Below are 24,616 nucleotides of genomic sequence, written 5' to 3'. Positions count from 1 at the left end.
AAATCGTAGAAGACTTTTTTACGTCTGATTTGAAAGCTCTTATAATGTGCTTTTAAATTGCTACAAAGAAATTTTTCAATGATACACAGCGTTCCTTCTGCGCATGCTGGAGGTTCTGAAATTTTGAACAAATTTACACGTGACTTTGACCGCTTGCATGGCAACCGAAAATAAACGTACTTAAAAATCAAAGCCAATTTTAAAGCGCATTTCAAGAGCTTTAAAATAACCCCGAGAACGTCATTTTAAGTCAATTTTTTTCAAGTTATGGACATTTTTATTGAAAATTACCATTTTTTAACAATATATTATATTTTTAATACTATTCATCCAACAAAAAATTTATAAAGGAAAAAAAATGTTTCATTTTGGATAAAGAATTAAGTTACAATCTTTTTAATACTAAAGAAAAATTTCAAATGTTAGACTTTAGAATGAGTATCTAAAAATATAATTATCAAATATGAAATTTTTTTTATATAATAACACAATGTTACAGTTTTATTCGTAGAATCATACACTTTTGTTTTATGGATGTAACCGCTGTTCGTTTTTGTTTTCTACATTTAGAGATACAATAATATGCTTACCAAGCTTTAATGCATATTTGGATTTTTTCTTTTATTGTCAAAATTAACCCTCTGAGAACACACCTATTTTATTCGATCACGGAGAATACACTGGGTCAAATTGACCTAATACCTTTTTTGATCGTGTACCATTTCGTAATTACTGGATCGATTGGCTTAAGAAAATTCTAAGGTATATTTAAGAGCCGATAGAAATAATGTATACAAAACAAAACTATTGTTGATGTCTTTAACAAGAATAAAAAAAAAACATTCACGAACAAAATTTTTGGAATTTTACAAAAAAAATTGTATAATGGTATCTGTGCTGCGGGACGCCAAGTTTTGAAAATCAAACTTGAAGTATTGGGTCAATTTGACCCAGTGTGATCGAAAAATAGGTGTGTTCTCGGAGGGTTAATTTTGACAATAAAAGAAAATTTCAAAATATACAGTAAAGCTTGGTAAGCATATTATTGTTTCTCTAAATATAGTAAACAAAGACGAACAGCGGTTACGTCTAAAATAAAAGTGTATCATTATACGAATAAAACTGTAGCGTTGTGTTATTATATAGAATAAATTTCATATGTGATAATCATATTTTTAGATACTAATTTTATTTAAACCCGTAAACACGTTTTTTGTATGTATATACGTAAAATTTAATTTGTAACTTGATTCTTTATCCAAAAAGGAACATTTTTTCCTTTCTCATTTTTTGTAGGATGAACAGTATTAAAAACAACAGATTGTAAAAAATGATCATTTTCATAAAAATGTCCATAATTTGATAAAAAAAAATTGACGTGATTTTTTAAGATACGTTTATTTCTGGATATTTCCGGATATAAACCGCGAGATATAAAACTTTCAAGAGCTTCATTTTTTTTAGGTGAGCTTAATCTTTTGAGTGGCAGTCTACATTTCAGATCGTAAATAAAAAATAGATCTGGTAATTTTTGAAGAAAGTCGATTATTATGTGTTTCGGTATATAAAAATTAAAAAATCGTCGTTATTTATTTATTCAAAGTATGTAAAAATCAAAAACATTTAAAAAAATGTAATTGTTAGGTCCTTCCATATAAGATTTTCCAACTGATTATTGTAGTCTAAAATTCCACACGTGCATTTAAGACCGAAAACAAAAAGTACATCTAGCCCCTTTTGAAAAAAGTAGATATTTAAGCGTTCAAAGTATTTAAAATAAAAAATAAATCGAAATATTTAATATAAAGGACCTTGAAAATAGAATTTCTATCGAATAATTTTTGAATAAAAGTCGATTTTGATGTGTTCAAAATTTAAGGTCTTTGCATATGTGATTTTCCGATTGATTATGGTAGTCTATAATCCCACAGATATGTTGAGATCAAAAACAAAAAGTTTATTGGTTCCTTCTTGAAAAAAGTATATTTTTATGTGTTCAGACTATGTAGAAATCAAAAAAATTACAACAATTTAATTCCAAGATCCTTGCATATAAAGTTTTCCAATTGATTATCGTAGTCTATAATCCCACGGAATTTTGAGATAAAAAACAGAAAAATCCATTGTGTCGGTAAGAAAACAACAATTTTAATGTGTTCAAAATGTTTAAACCTAAAAAATCTGGAAATTCAATTGCAAGGTCCTTACTTGTAAGTTTTTTTTTACATATTTATGGTATTCTATAATCCCACAAACATTTTAAGATAACAAATTTCTTTTAAATCCATGAGGCTATTAAAACTAACTAAATTTTCCGTTTCAAACTCAAAAATGAAAAAATCATAATTTTCACTTGTTTTTATTAATATTATAAATAGATTATAAATGATACATTTTGAAACTTATGATGTTAAAAGAAAGTATTTATGTTCCAGGCATGTATAATCAGTTGATCTATATATTGAGGAAGATATTTTGTGTAAGGGTATATAGTGAAAGATAATAATCGCATGAAAAACTGTTTATCTCTTGAGACATTATTTAAATCGATATAGAATGCAATTATTAATTATCAATTTTTGGAACATTAATGCTTTCTGTTAATATCCTCGGGGTTTAGAATGTACAATAGGGTTGTTCTTATTTACTCTTGGTGATTTTTTTTCGAATTTCTTTGGTCTCACCCCCATATTTTGTTGGAAAGACCAAACAAATGATATCCATAAAATTTTAGCAAAATCGGTTAATATATTAACACGTGGCCCAATTCACTTAACGTTTCTCATGCAATTAACATGGGAAAAAGTACCGTAAAATTTCAAATGCATGTAATTTTTGTATGTTTTATCGGAATCCTTCAGCTCTGTACAATTATGATCTTTAGACTATGCTGAAAAAATATATCTGCATAATCATTTTTTTGTTCAAAATTTACAAAATGGTGGAACCCTAAATTTAAACCAAGATTAATGATAAATCTCGTCAAGTTCATACAAGAGGCCGAATTATTTAGTAGAAAGGACGTGATGACAATGAAAACTAAAAATTTGACAAAAATTCAAGATGGCCGCCCAACTTATTTTTTTAACTTATTATTTCTTTGTTTCTTGATGAAAACTTTTCTGTTGTCAATTAAAGGGCTACATTATTGTGAAAAAAAATATTTTGTAATGAACGAGTAAGACTTTTGACAAATTCAAAATGGCCCCTTATGAAATACTCAAAAACTCGTATTTTCTATGTTTTTAGTCCAAAGACATTCAAATTTTGAAGAGAAATGAATTGTATTGTTGCAAAGTGTATGGTTGGAAGTAGATATGGAAATTTTCACTAGACTAAAAATGGCGCGTCATTACTATTTTAAAAAAGTTACATAAGTGTTACAAATTGAAACAAAATATGGAATACATTTTCGGAAGCGTTTTGGTTGATTCTCAAAACTTTAAGGGTTTTTGAAAGTTTGGATAATAAAATAAGTGAGGGTAGAAATATTTTGTTGTGATTTGTTACGTAATTTAAGTATGGCCCCTTACAATTATAGTTGATTCAGCCTCACCGTGTATAAACTATCAATTTATTTTTTGATATTTGATATTTTACGTAGGTTCATGTCGAGTTTCAACAGACCGAATCTCAGGTACAGTGTCATCGCAAAGAAAGGAAAGCAGTGTCCAGAAGAAGTAATCGGCTTGATTAAAAGTAAATACAGAAACGAGAGTGGCATTGTCTACTGTCTTTCGCGAAAAGATTGTGATGACTATGCTGCGCAAATGAAAAATAATGCGATTAAGGCATTAAGTTATCATGCTGGACTTTCCGATCAACAGAGGGCTGATGTTCAAGGTCTATGGATCGCTGAGGAGGTGCGGGAGATATTTTTATAATTTTAGAAACATCTTATTTTTGGAAACACGTGTACATCGATAGCAGGGTTTTTACAAGACCTGGGAGGTCTAGGAAAGTCATTGAATTTTCAAAAAGTTCTAGAAATCCTGAAAAAGTCATAAAATTAAAAACACAATAACTAGATTTTTTTATTCTCACCGAGTTCAAAGTCTTAATAATGATTTTACAATTTGTAATTTACGGCGAATTTGAAATTTGTGCAATAATACTAATGGATATTTACTAATAAAAATTATATTATAATTCCAGAACTTATAACTCTTTTATAATAATTAGATTTGATTTATTTTCAATTTAACTAGAATTATTTCGAAGTCTTATGAATTTATTCTAAATTTATTACCTTTTGAGCTCAAAAAGTTCCCTATAACTATGATAAAAATTACCCTTTGGTCCCTATATTTAATCACATTGGGGGTGTGAAGCCTGGATATTGTAAAAAATTCCCAGGCCTTTCAAGGGCTTTAAAAAGTTTCAAGAGATTTCAAAAGACTTTAAAGGATTTGAAATATTTTAGGAAGTTTTAAAAGATTCCCCAGGAATATTTTATTTATTTTAATAGTTAAAAGGGATTTCCAAGACTTTGAAATATTTAGGGTATTTTAAAAGATACTAAGATATTTTCAAAAGACGTCATTAATGTCAAGGGATTTCCAATGGTTTTAATTTTTTTAATTTTTAATTTTTTAATTATTTTTGTTTATTTTTTAGAAATTTACTCTGGATTCTTTTTCATTTTTTGGAATTTTCTTGCATTTTTTTAATGTGAATTCTTGCTCATTCGCTCAATTCTATTTAATTAAGTGGATTCTTTTGAATTCAAAAACATTTTTATTTAAGTGATTCTGAAGTCTTTAAACATCACCTTGAATTCTAAGGTACTTCATCCTATTATTTTGAATTCCCTTGAATTTATCTCTGTTCACTTCAAAGTTACTGAATTGAATTATGTTTTTTTCCCAATTAATTTGGTTTTTTTTTAATTCACCTTCAATTTTGATGAATTTCATCGAATTCTTCTCATTTACCTTAAATTTCCTCTAAATTCATTCTAATTTTACAAAAAATCGTTGGAATTTTTTGTATTACATTTTTTGTTCCTGTAAGTTTTCTGAATTTATCCTGAATTTATTACCCTTCGAGCGCGTAAAAATTACCCTTTTGTCCTTATATTTTATCCAATGGGGTACTGTGAGACCTGCCATCTTTAAAAACGATGTTTCATAGAACGTGTTAGTTTGTTGTAAGAATTTTTTCCAGTAGGAGTTTCCTTGAATAATAATTATACAAATAATTATTGATAAATTAGTTTTTCGTCAGTAGAATATGTTGAAGTTTAATATATTTGACTGGACTTTTATAAAGTGGACCTGAAGACTTAAAAAAGTAATGGAATTTCGAAATTGTACTTCTGTGGAAAACCTGGATAGTGATTAATTGCCACAATTGATGCATTCTAATATTTCAGATCAAAGTGGTTTGTGCAACGATCGCCTTTGGAATGGGCATCGATAAGCCAAACGTTCGCTTCGTCATCCATGCAGCTCTGCCCAAATCGATCGAGGGTTACTACCAGGAAAGTGGAAGAGCGGGTCGAGATGGTGATATCGCTGATTGTATTCTCTTTTACAACTACTCAGACATGCACAGAATGAGGAGGATGATCGAGATGGACAAATCGTGCCAAGCCGTTGTCAAGACCCACATGGACAACCTTTTTAAGATGGTCGCCTTCTGCGAGAACAAAACCGACTGCCGAAGATCACAACAACTCAACTACTTCGGGGAGATTTTTGAGCGGGAGAAATGTCTCGCAAATAAGACAACTTCATGTGACAATTGTAGGAATAAAGGACAGTTCACGGTTATCGACGTTACTTCAGATGCGAAGGATATTATCAGGGCTGTACAGGAAATCAGCAGGAGAGTCAGGCTTACCTTGCTGTATTTTACCGATATATTCAAGGGTTGTGATCTCAAGAAAATCAGGGACGCAGGTCAGTTTTTTCAAGATTACAGCAAAATTTTGAATTTCTTTAAAAGATATTTAGAGAATTACAGTTCTTACTTGGAACAATAAAGTTTCTAAATGCATTACAATTTTGATTTGGAACGGTGAATTTTCCAAAAGAATTACAATTTGTTTTCGAAAGGGGAGTTTTCGCCAAGAATTATGATATTGCTTTAGAACAGGAAATTTGTGAAAAGAATGTTAATTTCGAGTTGTCTAGGGAATTTTTAGCTAAACCTGCATAAAAAAAAGAAGTATAATTCTGACTTATAACAGTGAATTTTCAAGAAAAACAATAATTTTGAGTTGTAATAGTGCATTTTCCGAAGTAGTTATACGTAATTATGAATTGGAACATATAATTAAAAAAAAATGTAATTTATATTTGGACCATGACATTTTCCAAAAGAATTACAATTCTTACTTGTAAAATGAAGTTTGTAAGAAGAATGATAATTCTGAATTATAATTTTGAGTTGACTGAGGAAATTTTTTTAAAGAATTTGAATTCTGAGTTTTACCTGAATTAAAAAAAGAAGCTTGATTACCAGACTGGTACAATGATAAATTGAGCGTGAGAAAGCCGGGATTATAAAACCGCATGTCTGATAGGCACTCTGTTATCGTACAAAAACCAAAAATTACAACTCATTAAAGTCCACTTTTACCTGTTCCCAGAAATTTACTTCAATATATATTTTTTTAATTCAGTAATATTCAATAATTTATTTTTTATAGGGATTTATTTACAAATAATTTCTCTTGGGAACGAATGAAGATAGGAAGCCATGTAATGGCTCCAAATGTGCTTTTGTATGATGAAAGTGCAGTTGCAATAATTAAACTTTTGTTAAAATCATTCTTACGAAAGAAGTATAATTTTGAATATTTCTAACTTTAACCAGTTTTGGCCCGTCGTCCGGCACTCGCGTTACAAAACTGCATATTTGAAGCCATTACACGGTTTCCTATCTTCATTCGTTCTCAAGCTGAAGTTTTTGTAAATAAATCACTATAAGAAATAAATTATTGAATATTTCAGAATTTAAAAAAATGTATTGAATTAAAGAATGTTTAAAGAATATTTGCGAATTTTGTTCACATTTTTCCTAACGTTGCCCCCTTTATGGGAACAGGTAAAAGTAGGCGCTTAAAAAGGGAGGCGGAAAACCCCTGTTTTTGGGATAACCTTATTATACAATTCACAGATTTTTTGGTGCGAATTGCAATTAAAAGAAGAAGGGGGCGTCGACGTTTAGCCCGACTTTAGTATTATATATCACATTCTAAAGAAATTGTATAACAAAATTTCCCAACTTCAACTACCTAAGGCTTTCCTGGCCACTAATTTCCCTCGCCGAACAATCTATTGTACACTTTCTATGTGAACTTATTCAAGTATTAATTAATAAATTTAATTCAATTGATTTTATATTATATATCTCTGAAAATTGTTTAGGTCTGACGACCCATCCTATATACGGAAAAGGAAAATCTTGGAATAAAGGTGACATCGAAAGACTTTTGCACAAACTCGTGATCGAAGGTTATCTTCAGGAGGAAATGTACATAAACAATGAAATTGCGTGTGCGTATATCCAAGTTGGATCTAAAGCCACGGAACTAATGAACAATAAAAACGCAAAGGTAAATAAAAATCGTAGGGCTTTGAAAGATATAAAAAAGTGGAAGAGTCTATATTTAAAATTCGTTTATGTATGTTTCAATGTTTAATTGGAGTAAATATCGTTCGCAGATAACTTTCAACACTCGAGTATCGAACACATCATCGACAGCCGTCGCAACTGTCTCGACAGTCAAGGAAAGAACGCATCCAGAAGTAAGAGAGTTGGAGGATAAATGCTACACTGAATTAATGACCATAATCCGAGGAATAGCGGGCGCTTTGGACGTTTCCGCTGCCTCGATTATGAACATGATCGCCATCCGGGCGATGAGTCAACAACTGCCTGTAAACGAAGAAGCGATGTTGAAAATTCCTCATGTTACCAAAGCCAATTTTGATAAGTACGGACAGGCGTTACTCGACGTTACTCAGAAGTACGCCGCCGAAAAAACCGGTAAGTTATTCAGTTTTAAAGTATCGACTGAATAAATTATGCAGTGGTATAGCCCTAAAAGAAAAAGTCGCCTTGCGGTATTTTCCATAAACTACTTTACCAGTTAAAGTGAGGTAGGGGGCATTATAAGTGGAAATAATGCTACGAACTTCGATAAAATTTACAACTTAAACCCAATAAAAAAAATCAACTATATTTTAGGGTAAAAGTTCTTTTTTTTATTGAAAAAGCTACTATTCTATTTTTTTTTATTTTAAAATTCAAAAATCTGCCTCCTACACCATTCCCTAACAATGCGACGGAATTTTTGAACCACCCCATAAATTAACTTGCAATTAAGTTTTTTTTAGAAGAATTCAAATAAATTAAACAAAATTAAAGTAAAATCAAGTTGATTTCAATGTTTTTTTTTAACTAAATTCATAGGAAATTCATCAAAATTGAAAAAATGTAAAGGAGCTCAAAAAAGTGTTAATCTAAATATAAAAGCATTCAAAAGGATAAAAGAAAATGGATATGAATTCAGCAATATTAAAGTCAATCTAGGCTATTCAACAGAATACAATTGTATTTGTGGTGACTTCATTTTGAATTAAAAGAATTCAAAAGAGTTTAAATGAAATGGATCTTCAATTCACGAGAATTTAAAGTGATTTATTCAAGTGAAATAAAAATAAGTTAAACGAATTTAAGGAATCTCTATTGAATTAAAAGAAATTTATTTTAACTTAAACGACTTCACTTTTACACCATTTTAGTTTCTTTTACAAGGTTTCGATTCATTTTTGAAAAATTATAAATACACATTTTAGGCTATAGAAAACAAGACGCTTTTAAAGAGGTTTTTTTTAAATGATATCGATTTCAAGTATCGCCTACGTACTGATTAGTATTACGGAATTTTCCATTACTTACCAAAAAGAAAATACTTTGAACAATTCCGAGTTCTATAGTAAAAATAATACTCTTGAAAAAATGGACAAGAATAGTGAATCAAAGCCAATCTACTGATAAAATAAATGTAATAAAATTTCAAATATGAGTATTTTTTAATTCGATTGTTTATATATTTTCCAATCTTTGGTCTTTTTTACTTTTTTTCTTGTGTATTTTTATCTGTCGAATGTGGAGAGTTGTTACTAAGATTATAGGGCACTTTCGTGAAGTTTACGAGATATCCATAGAATATAAAAAGTTTTTAATAATAAATTTCTTTTAATAATCTTTCCTTGGAAAAAATCCCCTTTTTTAACTAAAAGGACACTACTGGATCGCTTTGATTCCTGATTTATTCACATTGAATATGAAACATACTAAATCAATACAATTAATGTGTAATTGAATAATGAACCTTTTGACCATTTTTAATATTTTTTATTTCAGTTTTGATGACCGAGTTGGCACAGGAGAGTGAAGCAGATGAGAGTGAAGGCGAAGTTTGGAATGTTGATGCGAGCTCTACTTACAGTAATGGAAGTGCTGGCAATCAAGGCAGAAAGCGGAAAGGAAAAAGTTGGTATCGAGGCGGGGCGAAAAAATTCAAGAGAGCTTCAAGGTATTATTTTTTTCTATTTGAGAGCTTTCTTATTTTAGAAGCCTTCTCAATTCTTTGAAGCGAAAATTTTATAATTATTAAAATTATTGTTTTTTAATATATATATATATATATACTATTTTCAAAAATGACATTAATCCTGCTATTCTCTCAAGTTACTTTCTAATACAGCTATTTCTTCACTTTGACTTTGAACATATTTTCAAAATTCTTCCTTGAGTGGCTGAAATAACGTATCTGCCATCTTAAAAAATGCAATTTTTAAATGCTTCAACATATTTCAAAGGATTTAAAAAATTTTAACATAATTTCAAGATAGTTCAAAGATTTTAAAAGGATTTGATAGATTTAAAAAATGTTAGAGTATTTGAAAGGATTCCTAGAGATTTTAGTGAATTTAAATGATTTCAAGGGATTTAAAGAGGATTCAAGAAGTTTCATCTTATTTCAGATAATTTCTAAATTATTTAAAGTTTTGTAAAAATTTTAAGGTATTACAAATTTAAAGATAATTAACGGGATTTCAAGGGATTTATATGGATTCAAGAGACCTTTGCGATTTTATAGGTTCTTCAAGCACTTTAAAGATTGAAATAATTGTAATGGTTGTCAATTTGAAAGATTTTAGCGTATTTTACAAGATTCCAAGAAATCTCAAGGAATTTTAAATGGGTGCCAAAGGTATCAAAGGATTAAAAAAATTGCCACGAGATTTTAGGGCGTAAATGAAATAGAAAGAAATTTTGAGAAAATTCAACAGATTTCATGACATTTTATGGGATCTCAAAGGATTTCAAACATTTAAACATTTTTGAAGTACACATATAAACATATAAAGGATTTACATTTTTTAAAGGATTTTAAACAATATAGGTTATTTAAAAAGATTCCATATGATTATAAGGAATTTTTATAGATTTAAAGGAATTTAAACAAACTGGAAGTTTTTCAAATATTTCAACAGAATTCAAGGGTTAATAGATTTCAATTGATTTTAAAGATTTTCGTTTATCTAAAACAGGGTGTCTGCCCTATTTGAAAATTCTGAAATAACCTGGAAATTTCAGGAAATTTGTATATGCCTGGGAAGCCCTACACTGTCAATAAAATCTATGGAATTTTACATCTCTGGTGGATGTAAATAAAAGGACCCTCATGTGTCGGAGTAACTTTACGGAAAATTGTAAAAATCCACTTAGCGATCAATTTTACAATTGAATCTGTGGTGATATTCCAATTCGGCCGATAATTTTACACGCAAAAATGTAAAATTTATTATGTGAAAGAATAAAATAAAATAAAATTTATCGGGGCGATAGGTTTCGAACACTCGAATCTCAAACTTCGTATAATTTCATGGAGATTGAAGAATCACAAGCCGGACATGTTACCACCTACCTAAAACACATAAAATACTATAGGTATTTTTTATGCTTAAATAATCCGTAACAAAAATATACGTTTTGAATAACCGCATTTTTTCCGTTCCAATAACAGAATATGTAAAAGGCAAAATAGGATTAGCTCGAATTTGATCTATTTTTGTGTGAGAGCTGTCAAAAAAGTTGAACATAGCTGTCAATTTCTCAAAAATTAGAGGATGAAGGCATCGATAAACAACGAAAACGAGAGACTTTAGTATTCACATATTATTTGATTAATTATTCTAAAGTTTTAATTAATTATAAATCAAAAATCTTACAGTTTCTGCCAGGGTAAAATTAAAGCTTTTTGGTCAAATTAAAAATCTCGATGTAATTTTGAATTTCAGGAAATCATGGACATAGGAAACAAGTGACTAGGCATGCCATTGCGGGGATGATGCAATGAGGGGGGAGGTCCGCCACCTTTTGATATCCTGCGACAAACATGGCAGCGCCCACATGTTTATATTTTCATGCACAGTTTGTCGGCAAAAATGCTCGTGCGCATAATCAAATGGCACATCGTAAGATGGCGGCTCTCCCCACTCATGGAATTCTCCCCCTCCCGTGGATTTAATCCCGCTCGGCAAGTTAGGATGACATGCCTATTCCCGTGTTTCCTATGTCCATGCAGGAAAGTGATTTTACCGGCGCATGGTATTTTTACACGTTGCGACTGAATTTTCCCTCCTGAATGTAAAGTTCTTACGAGGGAATGTGTAATGTTGTTTTTATAGTGTTTATTATTACACTGTTGTTCGAGGGTTCTTTTATTTATATCGCTAGATAATGTAATTTCACATACTTTTGTAAAATCACACAGTGAAGTGTGTGATATTTACAATGATACAATATTTAATTTTCCAAAACTTTGTAATTTTACACAAATCTTTTTTTACAGTGCGCCTTTAAAAACGACTTTAAAAAAAATTCTCTGCCATTTCTACGCTGTAAAAAAAGATTTGTGTAAAATTACGTTTCGGAAAATTACATATTGTATTATTGTAAATATCACACACTTCACTATGTCCTAACTTGTGGAGCGGGGTTGAATCCAGGGGAGGGGAGCGAATTCCATGAGTGGGGAGAGCCGCCATCTTACGATGTGCCACTTGATTATGCGCACGAGCATTTTTGCCGACATACTGTGCGTGAAAATATAAACATGTGGGCACTGCCATATTTGTCTCGGGACAACGACATCAAAAGATGGCGGACCTCCCCCCTCACTGCATCAACCGCGCAATGGCATGCCTAGTCCCGTGTTTCCCATGTCCATGCGCAACGTGCATGGACATAGGAAACACGGGACTAGGCATGCCATGCTAACTTGGCGAGCGGGGTTGAATCCACGGTAGGGGGGAGAATTCCATGATTGGGGAGAGCCGCCATCTTACGATGTGCCATTTGATCATGCGCAAGAGCATTTTTCCGAAAAACTTGTGCATGAAAATATAAACATGTGGGCGCTGCCATGTTTGTTGCGGGACATCAAAAGGTGGCGGACCTCCCCCCTCATTGCATCACCCCCGCAATGGCACGCTCAGTCCCTTGTTTCCTATGTCCATGGCAGCGTGTAAAAATACCATGCGTCGGTAAAATCACTTTCTTGTGATTGAAAATTACATCGAAATTTTAAATTTTACCCTGGCGGAAACTGTAAAGTTTTTGATTTATAATTAATTTAAAATTTAGAATAATTAATCAAATAATATGTGAATACGAAAGCGTCTCTCGTGTTCGTTGTTTATCGATGCCTTCATCCTTCAATTTTGGAGCATTTTTATTTTTAATTCGAGGAAATTGACAGCTATGTTCAACTTTTTTGAGAGCTGTTACACAAAAATAGACCGAATCCGAGCTATTCTTATTTTGCCTTTTACATTTTCTGCTATTGGAATAGAAAAATGCAGTTATTCGAAACTTATATTTCATATTTTTTTACGGAATATTTAAACAAAAAAAATACCCATACTATGTTACGTGTTTTAGGTAAGTGGTTACGTCTCTGGCTTGTGTTTCTTCAATCTCCATGAAATTGTACAAAGTTTGAGCTTTCGAGTGTTCGAAACCTGTCGCCCTGATAAATTTTATTTTATTCTTTCACATAATGAATTTTACATTTTCGCATGTAAAATTATCGGCCGAATTGGAATATCACAACAGATTCGTAAAGTTACTCCGATACACGAGGGTCCTTTTATTTCATCCACCAGAGATATAAAATTCAATAGATTTTTTTTACAGTGCGTGCTTATTTGTTTTTTGTTAATTTCAATATAAAATTAAGTAGCAATGATTTATAATTTGTAAAAGTAGCTTGATATTATGTGTATTTAACTATTTTGTTGAAAATTCGTTTTTTCTTTTATGAAATTTTTTTTTACTGAAAATGAAACTATTCTATTTTTGGTTGAAAATTGATCGTTTTCAGATGAACATTCAAGTATCTGGTCGAAAGTTCGTATATTTTCTTGAAAATTCGTTCCTATTCGTGTGAAATTAATGTTCTTGGTTGGAAATTCATCTTCATGCTTAAAAATTCAACAGTTTCTTTGCAATTTTTTCTCTTTTGACTGAAAAATCTTTCTTAGTTGAAAATCAACTCATGTTGAAAAGTCGGCCTTTATTGGTTAAATTGACCTGTTTTTGATCAAAAATTAAAATCTTGGTTTGAAATATCAACTACTACATTTTTCGCCGAAAATTAATTTTTGTAACTATTCGATTTTTGGTTGAAAAATTATACATTTTAGTTGAAAATTCGTCTATTTTTGTAGAAATTACTTTTCTTGGTTGAAAATGCAATCATTTTAGTTGAAAATTTATCTGTTTGATTGAACATTAACCTTTCAACTGAAAATTAAACTATTTAACTTTTGGTTGACAGTTTATGTTTGTTAGTTGAAAATTCATCTTTATAGTTAGAAATCAATCTTCTTGGTTAAAAGTTCATCTCTTTGGTTGAACATTATCTTTTTTAACTGAAAATTTAAACATGTATTCAATTTTTGAGTGGCAATTAATCTTTTTTGTTGAAAATTCATGTATTTAGTAGAAAATTCGTCTTTTTGGTAGACAATTAATATTTTCGGTTGGAAATTAAGGTATTCCAGTTAAATATTTATAATTTATTAGGGAAAAAATACATTTTTTGACAGAAATATTTTTTCAACAAAAAATAATTATTATAATATTTATTGTGATTTTAAAATGATTGTAAACTTAAATGGACTTACTATGAAGCAAACATTGAACTAAAAGTAAATTTTTATTAAATTATACATGAAATATTTACTATTTCAAAATTTGATCTCAAAATAAGGTTAGAATTCGTATTTAAATTCCAAACGTCTATTATTTGTATTTTTTACATAATTTGGATAAAATGTATCGTTGCATACATTAATTAATGTTTATTTAACCTAAAAATGCATTGAAATTTACATGAAATAGAGAAATAATTGTTTTTTTCAAACCTTTTTTACAAAAATCTGTTGTTTTTTTCACTGTATAAGACGGAAATTCTATCTAAAATTATTTATTTTTTTATGAAGCTTTGTTTTTAGTATTCAATCATTATTTTATACTTCGCAAAACAATCGTAAAAGCACTTTTTTGCAAAAATTAAGATACATACATCTTTAAAATTGTACCTACTCCTTCTAGTTCTAGTTTTTGGCACCAGGTGGTGAAATTGTAGACCACCATTTCCAGTATTAATATTGATTGATATTATTAAAGTTAAATATAATGTCACTATTCTAACACTATTATTAATTATAATAATAAATTAAAATATTTTATTTCTTAAATATTGATTTAAATTAGAAATAAAAAATGCGATTATTAAATCTAAAATCGTACATGGATTACAGAACTCTAGAATTTTAATAATAATTTATTTTGGTCCATATATAATTTTTTGCAAAAATTTTAATGAATTATCAATTAATTATAATTGAATGAGCATATTTACATAATATTTTAATTAATAACAATAAGTAGTAATATTAATTTTTAAATGCAAATAACTGATAAATAAATAATAATGCTGCTTTACACTTTCCATCAATCGGTTGCCGACTGACTAACATATCAGAATATCCATTCATACTTTCGGAAATTCAGTTAAATTTTTTAGTTATCTTCTGAAAATCACTGAAAGATTACTCAAATACTCACGCATTAAACCTTGTTTAGCAAAAAATAAATAGTTTTTATTCTTAAAAAATTAAACATTTTTCTTTTCTTCCAATGCGTTTTATTGAATCTAGGCTTTGTGAATAATCAGCGCCACAGTTAATATTCAGGACACTTTCAACCATCTTTTAACCCAGAGATGCAGGGGGCTGGTGTCGAAAGTTCGACTCTTCTTCAAAAATCTTCTTTTTGGTTATTCTATTTAAAGATTCATTATTTCGGTTGAAAATCAATTACTTTGGTAGAAGTGGGCATACAAAAAATTGGAAATGAATGGAGACGTAATCAGATGTCACTTTCGGGCAACGGCACGTAGAGGACCCGTCCGGGGCGAATAACATCTTCTCTTCGTGGGTATTCATCCCGAGCTGGCCCATGGAGTCACTGAACAACATTTTGCTGATTAATTAAGATCCATTAAGCGGCGCCGCCTTATATCCGAGGACGAAATAAGTAACATTGAAAAACAGGTGCAAAAACATCTAGCAACACCTATAGCCCACCCAGAAGATGCGGTGGCAGAGGTTTACATATTCGTGACACGAGACGCCATGGACGAGCGGGGGCCGAATCTGGGGGATGTAGCAGGGGCGAGCTCCAGCGGCTGAAAGTCTAACGCATGTCGACCATAAGACAGATGCCCTGCTACATCCCCCAGATCCGGCCCCCACTCGTCATGTGCTTTACTGATGTTATCCTAGACTTCGTAGATCAGGAACCATCAATGAGAAACGGTCTGCCAAAATTTAGAGTCAACAAGGATCTTCTCCGGTTAGTTGGCAGCTTGAACACTGAGCTACTGCCTCTGTTCTTGCATCATGATATGAGCTTGCTGCAGGTGCAGACTCTTTCATATTGCACTGCGGTTGCATACGTCAGGATGATGAGAATAAAATTCCGAGGCCAGGCTACTATCAACTATGCCCCAAGAAAGATGTCAGGCCCTCCATGGAAGTTTCGACTTCAAAGCGAGATTAGTAAAATAAGAGCAAAACTGGGACGGTTGTACCAATTTCGAAAGGACAATCGATCTCAGAGACTGACTCGCCACGTGGAGGAGATCCTTCGCCCACATAACACCAGTTCAAGAACATCTACGAATCTGGAAGAAGTGATCGACTATCTTAAACAGAGGCAAATGGTCTACCAGCGTGACTGCGTCGATTTAAAAGAGCGGTCGCGAGAAGGAATGACAATAGGACTTTTTTAGCAGACGAAAAACGTTTCTATCGCGGACTTGCAGATGGCAAAAACAAGAATCAACATTCTTGTGAACCACTCAGGGCCGAAAAATGGCCAGATATTGGTCAAGCATCTGGGGTACTCATAGGTCAATCCATCTTGACACAACGTGGTTCCGTCTAGAACGGGACATAGTTGCACGGTGGCCTGGGATGAATAGTCTATCCATCTCAGTCTCCGATGTAACTCGTATCCTAAGGAGGGCTAAGAACTGGAAATACATATTGTGAGGAAAACAACGACTTTCCGAAGGACAAAAAGGTTGCTATCGAGGCTTACATTGTTATAAGGACCAGGCTGGGGACACTCAATGCTTTCTAACTGAAGGGTTATAGACTCCATCGAGCGTATACTCCAATCCCTGAGATAGAAGAATTCATGACGTCACATTGATTCCAGATAGTTTTCAGATAATTAACTTCAAAAGTAAAAAAGTTGAAAAGAGCAAAAAAAAATAAAATAAAATAAACAGAAAATCAAAAATAATTATTAGAATAATTATTTATGTATTTCTATTTGTTTTTATTGCTTTATTCATGAAAGTGTATTTCACGAAGAAATAGAAGATCGTTTAAACAGTTAATTTGTATTTTTTATTTAAACCACATTAAAATAACCTCAAAGCCGCTTCAAACTTTCCAACGGGTGATTACCGGCAACAACAAACATGGTAGTTCGCGCGTTGCTCGGGGATATGGGCAGGAGAAGCAACGCTGCGCTATCTAGCGTATACTCCAAGTGGGATTAGATTTATAATACTTCAAGGTCGCCTATGTAAGTGGTCAGAGCCTGGTAAGGTCTAAGTCACGATTGGCAGTGTGGTTGTGTTGCATGCGAAACATCATCAATGCAATTTGCACATGGCCTAGATTGACTCCCAACAGGGGCTTACCTCAATATCCCACGATTCTTGACTTGAGGTCCTTAATAAGGGACCTTTTCTTTAATAATTTTTTTTAAATTAATTTTTATTTCACATTCGCAATTATTTATTGTGTTGTAGGACCTAATTTTGACTGATGAAAAACAAAAAATGTGGTCATTTTTTATTAATATCCGGCCGAGATATGGGGCGATTTGAAGAAGCCATATGAAAAAACGGTCGCCATGATATCTCAAATTCGGATCATCTAAAATACAAAAACCCAATTCATTCTTAAAGAGTCCATAAGTGGCTATCGTATGACCCTCAATCATGATTAAATATTGATAAATAAACAAATGGTGATTTTTTTAATTTTTTGCTCCGTTTTTTCAACATTTACTGTGTAAAATTTTTATTAAATATTAATGAAAAATCATGACCTAGGGTCATACGACCGCTGGAGGCCTTGCGGAGTAATTCGTTTTTCGGCTACTTCCGATACGCCCTGAGGTAAAAGAAGGTTTCTACCTTATTTCTAAAGGTATATGGTGACTGAAATTTAAGAAAAAAATCGATTTTTTGAAAATTTGATCATGTACTACCCCCTTAAGAGATGTAAGATCTGTCCGCGCGTCATCCACTTTCTGGATTACGCTATGCGCTCGTGGTGCACAAGGATTGTATGTTTTAGTCGTGGGGTGATGAGGGATACTCGGTCCTTGCCCATTAAACGAAGAATCTCCTAAGGTAATTCATTCAGCACACTATGATTTTGTTTAGTATTGAATCAACTAAGTTCGACACTCGACAACATGTTCTATGGGTTCGAAATTGGGATGGGAGTGGCTGAGTCTCAACTCACTCACCTCCTGCACATGGACAACATAAAGGTTTATGCAAGCTCAGAGTCGAACTAAATAACCTATTTAACATATTGCTCCAGTTCTCCTATGACATCAGGATGTTTCTGGCTTGGACAAATGCAGAAAGCTGTATTTGCCCCATGGAGAGAAAAATTAACCACTGATACTTGACGACCGTGCTCTTACTTAGGCGATGACTGGCAAAGAATCGTATAGGTACCTTGGCCCATTGCAGTCGACGAGTCTGCTCCACTATACAATTAAAAAGGCGCTTAAGTAATTAGTTTCTGACATCTGGCCTCAGTGCGAAGAACATCACAAAGGCAATTTATGCCATTCATCTCCTAACATACTTCTTTGGTTTGGTTACCTGGTCCATGACTGACCTTGAGAGGCGTAACAGAATCATCCGATTGAAAATGTCTAAGCACCGAACGCGCCATGAAAAGTCAGATATGGAGAGAATATTTCTGCCACGCAAGCTTGTATGTTCGTCGGGGGTGTGACTCAGATTACGGAAATATTTCCAAACATGATTAACATCTCACTATAGGAATTCATCTGTAGAGTTGGCCTGTATACCCCCTTAAAACTTACAGATGTTGACTTACAAAACATCGGACATCTCAATACTGAACAGCTAGCTGCTCAGTGTCGAGAAAAACAGCTGCACAAGCAACATCTCCAAACATTAGATCTTCCTTGTGTGGATAATGATGCTACAAACCTTTGTTTAAGGCCAGGAGAACTCTTTCCGGAGACAGAAGGATTCGTCATTGCGATCCAGGACAGGGTAATCAAGACGAGAAATTACCAAAAACACATCATCAATATGGCGGCAGTTATTGACAGATGCCGCCTATGTGGAGATCATAATGAAAACATCGAGCACATCATTGATGGCTGTACGATGCTTGTCTTACAAGAATACACACGCAGGCATAATGATGTTGCCGGGGTCGTTCACCAAAAAATTACCCTTCTTAACACTGGTTTACTAAAGAGATTTGAGGCTTACTACGAGTATAGCCCAGTTAAAGTACTAGAGAACGAAGACCATCTCCTTAATTGGGACAGGACTATCCTGACTGACCATCTAATCATACACAATCGTCCAGATGTCATCTCGTTAAATAAAGGGGCTCAAAACGCGAGAATAATAGACATAAGCGATCCTCCGAATAATAACATAAGGCTCTCATATACTGAGAAGATCCAGGAATACTCGGAGCTGCAGCAGCAGCACGTGCCGCATCGTCCGGAGTTTTCAATATTTTGAATCGCTGGTCTCAGTCGTTGGCGTTGGAACGAGCGTTTGCAAGATGGATCCCTATAGGGCTCTTCTGGATGAATGTTTGGATCCCTATAAACGGGCTCTCCAGGATGAATGTTAGATTTGTATAGGGCTTTCCAGTGTGTATACTCGCGAATTTTGTCGAATGCGCAGGCAACTGAACATAGAGTTCCGAAACAACAACTGGCACCGAAGAATCTACTAATTTCACTTGCCGTGTTCCGTAACCGTGTTTAGTAGCTAAGTACCAGGTCATAAGTACCTGTGGGTGGAAGGTGTACCAACATAATAATAATAATCATCATTTGCTTGCTTTAGTTCTACACGAGGAAGAGGAGCAGCTTCAACGCGGGGAAAAGCGTCAACGTCTACGCGAGGAAAAACATCTACCAGAGGCAGAGGAGCTGCGAGTAGTAGTAAAGTTGGCATGGTTCAATTCAAGAACTTCACTGATCCTCGATTCACAACATTTAATTAGGATAAATAGATGCACATCGCTCTTATTCAAGTCCCTTTGATATTTTAAAGTCTCCAACTCCATCAATTCAACATGCATAATAAAATAAATAGTAGTAAAGCGATCCTGAAATGTTCGCCAAGATTTGTCACGAGTGAGAAATCAGTCAAACAAGTCAGTGGCGACTTTATATGAACCAACAAGTTTGTAAATAAGATAGTTATTTTTGTCTACAGAATTAGAGCATAGGTATTTATTAAAATGTCGATTAACATAAGTTTTAAGTTGTTTATATATCACTTTTTACGGGTAATTGTGTTTCGCTAGCGTCCGAATGATGAAAGCAGTTGTTGTTTACTTTACTTAGAATAATATTTGTCTCCTGCATTATTTGAACAAAACGCTTATACGTTAGGAAGAAAATTGCCCATGATTTTTGATTAAAATAAATACTTGTACTTTTCCAGTAAAATGGTACAACTTATTTTTTAAAATAGACTCATTCCACTTTTATCCGTCAATGTTGAATTTTCTTAAACAAAATTAAGAGGATTCGTTTACTTTAATTACTAAAAAAAAATGAATAATTTAATTAGGAAATATTATTATCCAGGGGATAAACTATACGTTTTGTATTTACAAATCGGGCTGCATTATTCTCGCATGTCGATCTTCGTTTTCAATGTGTTTTTTCAGTAGGTCCATAATTTCATTGTCGAACTCCGAGGGCGTTGGTTTAACATTCGTTGCCCAGTGAAAAATGTCCCAATCGTTGGAAGGCAAATTTATCAAACGATCGTACAATTTGAGTTGAGATTCGTCGAAGCTATCCAAATATTTTTTGGCAAAGGTGCTAAGCAGAAGACCGTTTTCCAACATTCCTCGCTTCCGGGATTGGTAAACCAAGCTTGAAATAAAAAAGAATTTAATTAGTAAAAACAAGGATCACTTATTTGCAAATTATATAGTGAAGAAATTAATAGACGGCATACAATTAATACTCTTCCTGAAAGGAAATTCTTAGGTGAAATAAGACTGAACTTTTGACAAATAACAAATATACGAGGAACTCAACTTTTCGGATTAAATAACATACTTTTTACCGTCTACGAAAAGGTAACTAATAATTTAATTTCTAACGCACCGAGCCTTTTTCAATGTCATATTTTCGCCCACTCTTTCCACGTATGGAGGAATAAAAGGTTCGCGACCTTCGGGATGAAAAATAGGGTCAATATCTCCTCTGTGATTAATGTTTGTTGTGAAAATACCTCTTCTTGCTACTGGTCCAACCTTAAAAATAAATTTGATAAATTATAATTTCTGTTTAATTAACCCCTTTTTTGGGGAAATTCTGAACACCTATGTAAACAGAAGAATTTTTCTGGTACTTAAAAACTTTCCTGTGACAAAAATTCACTAGGAAAAAAGTCGTCCAGAACCAAGAATCGAAATTGAAAATATAGCGAATTCTTAATTTCCAATTTCTATTCATGCCTATTGACGATTTTTTTCCTAGTGTACTTTTTCAGAGGGGAGTGGTCAAATATCTAGGGCACGGATCGTGCGACTTTGTCAACAAAAATGTGACTAATCGACTTTTTACCGTGTTTATCAGAAGTTCGGTATACTTATTTTCAATGTTAAACACAATAAAACGTTTTAAATAAAAATTTTGAACTAACTAAAATTTACCGTTTTAATTGAAAACATTAAAATTTATTAGCGTTTGAAATTAAATAATTTCTAATTTCGTGAATCCAGGCTCGTAGCCAGAAATTTGGTGTGGGGGGGGGACGTAGTTATAGTTTAGATTTTTTCGCATCTATAGGAAAATGTTAGGATTCGCGGAATTTCGGGGGGGGGGGGGGGGGGGGGGGCGGACCCTACGGCTGGCGATGGCCCTGCGTGAATCCCTATTTAAAGTTTTAATTTTTCAAATTGTAAGCCTTAACCGTTGGAAATTCTAAGTACAAAACGTTTAAAATTGACTAATTTCTGATTCCATTACAGTCTTTTTCCTCTATTCGCCCTTTTCTCTCAGTTTTTCAAGAAATTCCCTAGTCTTTTTTCGCTTGAGCGTGAACTGAATTTATGTAACCCAATAAGAAAAAGGAACCATTTTTGGTTGCAAGTTCATTCTTCTGGATGAAAAATTTGGCTATTTCGTTGAAAATTTGATTATTTTTTTGAAAATCGAACTATTTTGTGGAAAATTTGTAAATTTGAAAGTTTTGTGCAAAATGCAACTTTTTGTTTAAAAATTATTATTATTAAATTAAATTATACGGTTAAAAATTCAGACTTTCTTGTTTTAAAAATATATTTTTGTTGAAACTTCAAGTCTTCAGGCTGATAATTCAACTGTCTTCTAAAAAATTCGTGTTTTTATCTTGAAAATTCAACTATTTTGATGAAAATGCAACTGTTTTTGTTTAAAATTTAATCTCTCTGATTTGAGAATTCGACCATTTAGCGAAAATTCCGATTATTTTGTTCTTGAGTCATATTTGTTAGTCGAAGATTTAACTGGTCTGTCGAACATTCATCTTTTTGAATAGAAAAGTAGTCCTTATGATTTGAGAATTCATCTTTTATTGTGCAAGAGTAATATTTTTTGGTTTAACATTTATCTTTCTTAGTTTCAAATTAACTATTTTCTTGAAAATTCGTCCTTTTTGGTTGAAAGTTCTCAAATATTTGGTTGTAAATAAATATAACAGTTGTATATAACTGATTAGTCGAATTTTTTGTCTAATTTAACTATTTGATTGAAGATTAATCTTTCGGGTTTAAATTCATATGTTTTCTAAACCATTCGAATTTTTAACTTAAAAACTCAACTCTTTTGTTAAAAAATCGTATAAGTTTAAAATTAGTCTCTTTTGGTTGAAAATTCCACTACTTTGCTGTAAGAGCAATATATTTCGACTTCAAATTTTAGGAAGTTAAAGCGTTTCATATTGAATTCAACATTGTATCTATATCAGTTTTATTTAAAAGAATTTTTTTCGCTGTTTTAGCTAAAAATTACCTTATTTTTCCTGTTTTGAAATCATTTTGGGCTCTGAAGACTGAATTATTAAAAAAAATTTTAATTTCTTATTCAAATTATACAGTCTCAAATTTAAAGTCTGAATTTTTTAGTAATTTCAAGCTAATGTTCCTGAAATTAAAAATTGATGTAAATTATAAACTTCTCTCATTTGAGAATAATCCAAGTTGACAACTTTAACGGTTAAGAAAGAAATATTTTGAACCCAGATTCAGAATCCCTCAAGCTGAATGACTTTAAAGTTTATTTTGGATATACAATAGAACTTTTTATAGACTTTTTTCGAAATTTCGTGCATCTTTCTTTGTAATTTATGCGACTAATTTGACTTTTTACCGGAAACAATCTCCTGTTTACGCAGGTATCAGGAATTTTTCCAACAACGGGAGTGAATAAAGTAGGAATTATCTTTTAGAAAATTACTTATTCAAATCCGTAAGAAAATTGGGAAGACCTTTTTTACTCCCATATGTGTAAACAAATTGACACCTCTGGAAAATTATAAAATTCTTCAAAACAGCCTCAAACGGAGAAAAACGGGATTCAGGAGTATTCAATATTTCTCACGAATTCACTGCACTACACTGATTAACTTAAGTTAATCATGGATTAAAATTTAACCAGTTGGTGAAACCGGCCCTAAGTACCGTAAATAAATACCATAAGTAAAAATGTTACGGCCCTACCGATAGAAATTTCTGAGTATTCTCATGCGAAATAGCCTGGCCCATTTGAGTCTATAAGCAGAGTCGATTTTAATGATTTAGTCTCTGAGATAGAGACATTTGGCTCCTTTTCAAGGTCTTTTTAATAGTGGTCCAATGTAATATAATGTTTCTTTTGTATTCGTCACGTACCGGGCGGGCAGAGTTTTTAAATTTCTCTTCAAATTATTAACACTTTTTTTTAATTGATGAATTTTCTCATTATACTTATTTATAATTATAACTTATATACTAATATACAATTTTCTAGTTGAATTAAAAATTTTTTCTTTTTTGACGTGCCTCATTCCATTTACGAGAAACGTATTAATTCCAATTTTAAGCATTTAAAAAAAAGTTAGATATCTGAAATCATAGATAGAAGTAAGCTTAGGGAAGTCCTGAAAGAGTATGGAGTCAATGGATGGATCCTACAAGCTATAAAAACAATATATACAGGTAGCAAAGCGAGTGTAAGAGTGAATGGGAAACTGAGTGACTTTGTCGATATTATTCAAGGAGTTAGACAAGGATGCGTTATGTATTCATGGTTATTTATATTATTTATGGACAAGTGTTTAAGAATGGCTCCTTCGACGAAGAGGGTGTGGATCTCGAAACAGTAAGGGTACGAGGGTTAGCGTTCGCAGATGATAGGTTGTTATGGCAGAGTCTATCGAAGACCTACAAAGAATGTTGAATAAACTAGATGCAAGCATGAAGAGCATGGGCCTCAAAATTAACGCAAATAAAACAAAAACTATGGTGTTCGAAGGAAAGAGTGAGAAAACGCTATGCAATATTTTATTAAATCATGAGATAATTGAACAAGTTGATAAGTTCATATACCTTGTTAGCTTATTTACTAGGGACGGGAAGATAGATGAGGAATTAGATAGACGAATAAATGAAGGTAGGAAGGTTATTGGTAGAGCAGGTCCCCTTATCAGAAGTAA

General features: G+C 32.4%; 2 protein-coding genes across 2 annotated transcripts in view; one reads left to right on the top strand and one right to left on the bottom strand.

The window, feature by feature from the left end:
• Positions 1–20,373, top strand: part of LOC117172469 (Bloom syndrome protein homolog) — a 40,663-nt gene extending 20,290 nt beyond the window's left edge. Inside the window, exons 9-14 of the mRNA XM_033360432.1 lie at positions 3,605–3,863; positions 5,375–5,903; positions 7,377–7,564; positions 7,674–7,998; positions 9,382–9,553; positions 19,763–20,373. Coding sequence (XP_033216323.1) covers positions 3,605–3,863; positions 5,375–5,903; positions 7,377–7,564; positions 7,674–7,998; positions 9,382–9,553; positions 19,763–19,922 — 1,633 coding nt within the window. The 3' untranslated portion in view covers positions 19,923–20,373. The remainder of the gene's footprint in view (positions 1–3,604; positions 3,864–5,374; positions 5,904–7,376; positions 7,565–7,673; positions 7,999–9,381; positions 9,554–19,762) is intronic.
• Positions 20,140–24,616, bottom strand: part of LOC117172472 (succinate dehydrogenase assembly factor 2, mitochondrial-like) — a 14,333-nt gene continuing 9,856 nt past the window's right edge. The window contains exons 2-3 of the mRNA XM_033360439.1: positions 21,046–21,194; positions 20,140–20,808 (exon numbers count right to left, since the gene is read on the bottom strand). Of these exons, the coding sequence (XP_033216330.1) occupies positions 20,538–20,808; positions 21,046–21,194 (420 nt within the window). The 3' untranslated portion in view covers positions 20,140–20,537. The remainder of the gene's footprint in view (positions 20,809–21,045; positions 21,195–24,616) is intronic.

The sequence above is a fragment of the Belonocnema kinseyi genome, chromosome 5, assembly GCF_010883055.1.
Source record: "Belonocnema kinseyi isolate 2016_QV_RU_SX_M_011 chromosome 5, B_treatae_v1, whole genome shotgun sequence".
In the NCBI taxonomy this organism is placed as follows: Eukaryota; Metazoa; Arthropoda; class Insecta; order Hymenoptera; family Cynipidae; genus Belonocnema; species Belonocnema kinseyi.
The sequence above is the reverse complement of the archived record's forward strand: the minus strand, read 5'-3'. Positions and strand labels throughout refer to the sequence as shown.